At 39.6% G+C, this 7,757-nt stretch overlaps 1 protein-coding gene across 1 annotated transcript in view; it reads right to left on the bottom strand.

The window, feature by feature from the left end:
- The window catches only part of jag2b (jagged canonical Notch ligand 2b), a 55,583-nt gene that overhangs the window by 45,173 nt on the left and 2,653 nt on the right, over positions 1–7,757 (bottom strand). The window contains exon 2 of the mRNA XM_017302109.1: positions 5,020–5,191. Coding sequence (XP_017157598.1) covers positions 5,020–5,191 — 172 coding nt within the window. The remainder of the gene's footprint in view (positions 1–5,019; positions 5,192–7,757) is intronic.

The following is a 7,757-nucleotide window of genomic DNA, read 5'->3' as shown; positions in this document are numbered from 1 at the left end:
ATTAACAGTTACTAATAGCTAAAATAAAAATGTCCAGAAAAGACTGAAGGAAAACGGATTAAAATGATCAACTTATAAAGTATGAACTTACTGTTGCGCGTGTCGTTGTCCCAGTCCCAGGCTTCAACAATCAACGTAAAGGTTCGCTGCAGAAAAGAAAAAAAACAGAGTGAGCGACAATGAGAATTTAGAAAACAGACTTTACTCTTCATACGTCTCAAAACRATACTTTACTCCAGAGGCATCATTTCAGTACAAAAATATATTTTACAAATCATGTTTTTTGTTCCAGAAAAATACGTCTGTTTTGTGTCTAAACACAAATCAGACTCAWTGCAAAGGGAACATCAGCAAAAAGCAGCGGAGCATCATTTCAGTCACTYAAGTCTTGAACACGCATTCGAACAGATGATGCAAAAATCTATTTTATTGCTACTACAGAGTCTGGYATTCAACTTGGCTCGACTACAGAGAACTGCTAGAGTTACAGCCCCAATGAAACCCAATGATCAGAAATAAGAGAACATGCTACAGTAGGTCCAACTGTCAGCAGCCAAAAGCAGCAACTGGAGAAGAGCGAAGAGCAGCAACCATCGACTGCGTTAAACTTTCCTCCAGCTCTGCATGGAGCGTGAAAATATCAGCTTTTCAGCTCAGGAGGGAACTTTTTCAGGTCGTTATCAGAATGAGCTTTGAACTGGTTGAGTTTTTAAATGGTTTGATAAACGACAAGCCGTAACTGGAGTCATTACAAGGAGTTTAAATAAAACTGTGAGGAAAAGTGGTTAATAAAAGAAAGTCAAAGTGGTTTTGTGACTTGAACTAAATTATAAGCTGGAGATCTCAACTTTTATCTAGATGGAAGTAAATGCTGATAAAATTATCTTTAGGATGTGAGAATATAAGCTTTGTTCGTTTTTATCAGTTCCAGCAGTTTTAAACTCTTCGACTGCAGAGTACAGACGCACAAATTTAAGTTCAAAAAYACTTTATAGATCTCAAAGGGATTTTTTTTTTACTTTTATCAACTCAGATTCTTAAAAAAACACCATAAATAAAAGGAGTTTTAACACTTTTGTTGTGTTTCAGCTTTTAGAAATTCCCACTTTGACACAAAATGGACAAATAAGCAAAATGTGGATAATTAATGAATTTTTTTAATGTTCTTAAAAAATATTTTGTAGCTGTAAATCAGGACAGGTTTAGGAGAATAATTATTTTACCTTTACTCTAGTTTGCTTGAATGGCATGTTCTCTAATCCTTCCTATTTTGAAGAAAACAAACAACCTTTTGCTTCATAGGAAAAAGGAGAATTATGGGTTACCATGCTCTTTGATTAATATAAAAACTGAAGCTTGTCACAATAAGCAGTAAATCAATAAATCAATTGCATGATCAATTAAAACAAGCTCAATAATTTAGTATGATTCATTTCTTTTTTCCCCTTTCTACCAAAAACTGAATGACAAAGTCTTCGGTTTTTGCTTTGCTTTTTTTCTGAAGGACGATTTTGTTTAGCGACTCTGATTCATTTAATTTGTCATTTCTGATTTATTTATTATGCTCATCTAAAATGTCTTCCTGTTCCAGTGCTAAACGTTCGTTAAAATGTAACTTTTATTTTCTTTTTTATACCATTATATTACCAGAAAAGGCTCTCAAAACGATCATAGGGTTTATCACAATAACTTCTGGGACAATTAATCGTCCAGACTTTAGTAAAAAACTGTTTGAAGTCAACCGTTTGCCCATTTGATAATTGAACTCAAGTCAAAAAGCTGGGTTGTTTTAAACATATTTTAATAAAAGGTTGTCATAAACATAAAAAGGTAGATTTTTTAAGAGTTTCTACCAGAAGTAAGGAACTAAAAGTGGGGGTGCTGCAATTCCAGAGCGAGCCCCCCGCCACTGAAAATGGTTAATCTGGATAAAAACCACAATAATGACCTGAAGCTGTGGTCAGAGTAGATTACTGCCAAACACTGAGCTTCCTATAGGAAGTACAAAAAATAAAACGTAAAAATATTTCACATCGTTTTTCTGATGCAAATGAGCTTCAGTTTCTTCCTGATGAATATTAAAATCAATTTCCCTTTGTCCCCTGCAGGTCTGGTTGCCAATAAAGCGACTCTGCCTGCATGATGATGTGCACTGCATGGACCGGCTTTGCCCTTGGTTGTCAGATGGGGAGTTAAATCACCGGTAAGTGGATTATCACGTTTCACACCAAGTTATGCTTTACACTTGTAGCGTGTTGATGAACATCGTTCGCTCGCTTATCAAATTTACACTCAAAAACGTCAACGATTTTGAACAGAAGCAAAAGTATTTGGATAAGTCAAGCCCATCGATACCAAATCATTTTCTTCATTTGCACAGTTCATTGATGTGGCCTAAAAACATGATTGGAAATGATAGAATGATTAAAATTTTAAAAAAATTTTATATTTTAGCCYATAAAGACTGTAAAACTTTTTGCATTTTGCACAATCACAGCACAGACTTGTTTGAGTAAATGTAAATAGATGTACACACACAAACCAGCATCACTGCTAGGCAACCAGCTGACCTAAATAGCAGTCATTACATCACTCCCAGTGACAGTCGTAGTACCCATAGTGTGACTGCTGTGACCTCCAGTGTAATGTCACCGGCGGGATATTGGAGCGGGGCGGGGGTTGGTTGAGGGGAGAAAAAAAATGGATTTGTGAATGCATGAATCAAGAAAGCAGCAAGGGAAAGATGGCAAAGTGTGTGTTTGTAAGTCTGTTGTTGATCTGGGGGACCTGCAAGCTGGTAGCTGCTGGGCTGTGGGATTAAGCAGGCTTGTCTGGCTGTGGGTTGTGGCAGGAGGAAGGGGAGGGGAGTGTTTTTGTGAAAGACCATGGGTGACGAGAGAATAGCTGGGAAGATGCAAGACGCCAAATCAACAGGTAAGAYGAAGAAGCTACCAAAGTGTAAACCAAAGAGTGAGACAAACTTCAGGTGATGTTTGGGTAAACCATCAATCCAACTGCAGGCGTGCAGCAGATGCAGCTCCGGCGATGTGACATAAACGTGCATCATCCCACGACACGTAGCTCGGCTTCTGACCTTTCCACCCATCCCCCCGCCACAAAAGGAAAGGCGGGTTGCTCCGGTCTGAGCACGTGGGCTGGTGTGTGGGTGTGTATGCCAATGCATAGAAAAGGAAATGATTGGCAATCATTGGCTGTAACTTCATAAATCTATATAAAAACTATTTTCAGGCTTCACAAAGATCTAGAGCTGCTTGCATGCCTACATGCTGTAAATGATTCAAGTCAGAGGAGCAAAGCCATGGACTAGACTGGTTTCCCACAGACCATCCCAGTCTGTGATTAGCTGGATTAAGTGACAGCTGCCCAAATGGTCGGAACAAGATAGATGGATGGGCAGGGGGATAAAGGGGAGGATTGGGGGAGGGAACAGGGAAAGGCTACCAAACAAAGACCCTTGTCCCAACACCGTAACTCACCCCCATTCCAATCAAAACCATTGTCCGTGAAGAGACGCAGTCAGCACGAGGACAATTAGTGTCAGCATGTGTGCTGCCGAGCCTGAGCAGGACAGTTGCAGGACGGCCGCCAGCGGTTCTTCCGTCAAGTCCTCACGGCAAATCCAAACGGGTTGCACTTCAGGAAAAACAAACGGGATCTCAATCTGCCCGACTTCAAGTCTTTCATCAAGGTAGAAATATTTGATATCAGCCTGACAAGGCAAAGAACACACTTTAGGTCAAAGCGCCAAAATCCTACTTGTTCTCCTGATGGATTAGAGGATTTAGGCAGAGGAATCCTAGTTTTGGAAAATTGGGACATGGCACAAAAACATGGAGCATCTTTGCTTAATGCAACGAGATAAAACCCCTCTTTAAGAAGGTATCCAACTTAACAATGAACGGGGTGAAGACGTGGTGATGGTGCTGCCTGGGGAGAGCCACAGGTGTAGGTTCCCACAGCAGATGAAGGGGAGGACGGATGAGTGGAAGGTAGTCGTTGAAATRCAAAAAGGGACGGGAGGGACAGAGGGAGAGATGGCAGTGGGAAGTGGAAGCTGGGGCAGGTTGGGGTCACTAAGCATGGGATCTGCACGCTTCGTTCTGAAAAGAGGGGTCAGCCCTCTGCATGTGGGGTGACGTGCATGTTTGCATTCGAAGAATACTAAGAATGTGAGATCCGGGTCTGGTGTGTAATCCCAGGCCTGATCCCAGTCTGCCCACAATTCAGCACCATCAGAGTCTGGCGTTGTAGATTGAAGCTTTGATTGACTCGTAGTCTCTCGGGGGAAGGCTGGGATCACAAATGTTGATTGAACTCGAGTCTTTCACACGTGTTGGGTTTTTTTGACGCCTCCAACAGACACAATTCGTATCGAAGGAAAACACCCTGTGACCTTCGTATATCTCCGTTTCCCATGTCACAGAGGGGTGACCTGATCATCCACCGCCGTCTTCCCAGCTGATTTATTGCCTTCTGATGGGACACCGGGTCAAACGCGATTCATCCCGTGGCCCATAATAGCTGTGAGTGTAATCTTCATTAATCTGTGATCTCAATCCCATCTTTTGGGTTTGCAATGGCTGCATCACAGCTTGTGCAAACTGYATCACTCAAACAGTCTCTTGATGTTTTCAGCATCACCTTAAAGGAGCATTCACACCAATCCCGATCAGTCCGATTTCATCAAACTCCAGGCTGTTTGTCTGARAGTCCGGTCCRTTTGGGGAGGTGAGAACGCACAACTGAATTCTGATGGGAATTGATGAGAATTTATCAATTTTCTTATCGATTCTCACCGAGTTAGGAAATAAACCCTTTCAAAATACGCACCATGTCAAATTCAATTCAAATAAAGCTAAAACTTTCTTAAACAATAAGAATCTCTGTCAAATGAGCATCTTAACATGAACTTTCTGTAGGACAATTTTGGTCCTGTTTNTCTGTTCGCCATGGTAACAAGTATACAATATTTTATAAAAACAAACAAAAGGTGCATACCTTTATCACACAAGAGGTTGCCCCAGTTCTTCTCACATTTGCACTCCCAGGGCCGGTTGCAGGTGCCGTGAACGCAGCCGGGATAAACTTCACATTCATTGCAGAACTGGCCCTTCCAGCCGTATTTACACCTGTTTAAAAAAATAAAAATAATAAGACACRGCTTCTTTTCCTGAAAAATCTAATAAAGTTCTTTTTTTTTTTTACCTTACAAGAACCTGAGTCTTACTTTGAATTTCTACAATATTTACTTTTAACCTTAAAGTCACAATTCTGACAAAATAAATACYGACATGGTGGTTAACATTACAGCTTTACATAAACTAAATGAYAAAAACAACTTTTTACTCCTGTTGCTACATTTATTTTCATGTTTTTGTCTGAGTTTGAMTCACCAAAATAAGCCATTTTGTTAAATGCCAGAAGAAATTTGGATTTTTATTACATTATGTTGAAAAACATTTCATGTTGGATAAATATAATAACCAGAGAAGTCCTGTCACRATKGACWTGCTTTTATTTTGAAAGRAAAAAACCTGCAAACACCACTRAACTTCACCTGTTATCRTTTTAACCAATYGATAATTCTGACGATTAATCGGATAAAGAAAAYGGACACATTCTATRAATTTTAMATTCAACCACTTGAGTSTTTCGAACACAAAAAAGATGCAAATTTTTGCATATGAAAACATTTTGTCTAAAATGMAGCAATGTAAAACTTTCACTTGACGARTTTTGGGTAAAACATATTTATAGACAAAGATGTTTTCATCTTAAAACGCCAAATTTAAATACAWTCTGTACAGTTTTGGCTTGATCGAAYAGTTTTTTCCCCAGCATATGACCTTTTCTTGGGTTTGAATACTCTGCTTAACAATTAATCRATTACTATAATCAATTAATCACAATTAATCCGATTAATCGTTTCATCCATAATGTGAAATTATGTTTCTAATCATCAAATGAGAGAAAAAGAAAAATCTGAATTGATTTATGGGTTTTATAGAAGTTTGGTGGCATTTAAAGACGTCAATCCGATTAATCGCTGAATAAATCCTCAAACTGCATGATAAATGTGGCAAAAAAAGGGCAACTCATTGGTAATAAATGCATCCTAGAACAAAGCCCTGATATAATTRATCTGAAGATGGACTCGTCCTGGTCCCATGGCCTGCTGCCAAGCAATCCCAGTGTATGTTGACATTCCAGGGCAGGAGAGGTTAAGTATACTTCCATGGGCTCCCGCGCTCAAGCAGGAGTCTGGTTTTGAAGCAGAGTGGCGGCTTCGAGGGTGGTAAACTCGCTCAGGCAGTGAGTGGCTGGAGACAACTGTGTATATATACACACACACACACACACACAGAGTCTGTGTAGCGCAGCCACAGAGTCGTACGCTGCTATTCCAAAGCCGCGGTGTCGTCGCGACAGCTGTCTTGTCAATTGACGGCTATTTTGAGCCCCCTGCAGACGGCACCGCTGCCTTTCTGAGAGACCAAGACTTTGGAAACCAGCCACTCTCCAGCACTGCAAAACTAAATCTTACCAAGTGAAATGAGGCTTCAWGTAAGACAAAACTAACTTATAAAGTAACTTTTCTGGAAGATATGAGCCTTATTTCTAAGTTATTTGCACTAGAAACAAAAAGCACTTGGGAAGATTTGGGGTTTTTGTTGCATGTTTCAGGACAAGAAAGCAAGATAAATCCAGGGGTTTGTTACATAGACTTGAACGTTTCACGATATTTTGTGGCATTATTCTGATAAGGATAAAAGCGACAGTATTACTACTTTATTAGATAACTGTATGGCTGCGATTGTGTCACAGCTTTTATAGACACCAATCGCAAATGGGTTTGATTTGTACCACTAGGCTGCGCACAGTAACTGAATTTAATCATGTTTTCAACTTTATTCAACATTGAACAACTGGAGAAAACAGTAAACTAAAAAACAATACTGTTATTTTTGSTTTATTTTAAGTATTAATTGGAATTCATCATGATGATAAATCAAAATGATGCGAGTTTTCAAATCCAATCTGAAAATATTGTTAAACTGCTCCAAAGAAAACCAACTGTATGAACACAGTGATTGGAAAGCAGTTTATATTTTCTGTTTTATTTTATTATTGCATTTTGTAACTTGCCAAATGACTGCAGATGCAAAGTAGCTTATGCTATAATCTGGTAAGGTGATATTTATGTATATTGCTCCTATGTAAATACAAAATTCTTATAAGAAAATCATCATGATAAAAGATAAAATGGTTCCCAGTTGGCAGAGCTGGGTTTCAAAATAAAATGGATTCCAACACACAACGTCTGAATCTTTGTGAAAAAGAAAAATGTTGTTCAGATCCAAGGTGATTCTCAGGACAAGCCTCTGAAATGTGTCGGAACAGGCCCAAAGTGGCCCAGTCTGAATGGAGCGAAGTAAAAGCCGACACACACCAGCTTTTGTGCAGCAGCTTTTAGGTGTGACGTACACGGGCGAATATAGAACAAAAAAAGRGGAGGAAAATGATTTAATGCCAGCTTTTTGTGCCCTGGGGAATCATTAAATTCATGCTCCTGCAGGACGACCTTTTTACTGCCGCTCCTCTATTCAAGTCGCTCTTCCTGTTGACGGTTTACATGAATCAGTCGCAGTTCACCAACCGGAATGAGGCGGACGTGTAAAAACGAGAAGCAGGTTCCAATACTGGGTCATACGGAAGACGATTAGTGCCACTGGAAT

The sequence above is a fragment of the Poecilia reticulata genome, linkage group LG21 (assembly GCF_000633615.1).
Source record: "Poecilia reticulata strain Guanapo linkage group LG21, Guppy_female_1.0+MT, whole genome shotgun sequence".
NCBI lineage: Eukaryota > Metazoa > Chordata > Actinopteri > Cyprinodontiformes > Poeciliidae > Poecilia > Poecilia reticulata.
The sequence above is the reverse complement of the archived record's forward strand: the minus strand, read 5'-3'. Positions and strand labels throughout refer to the sequence as shown.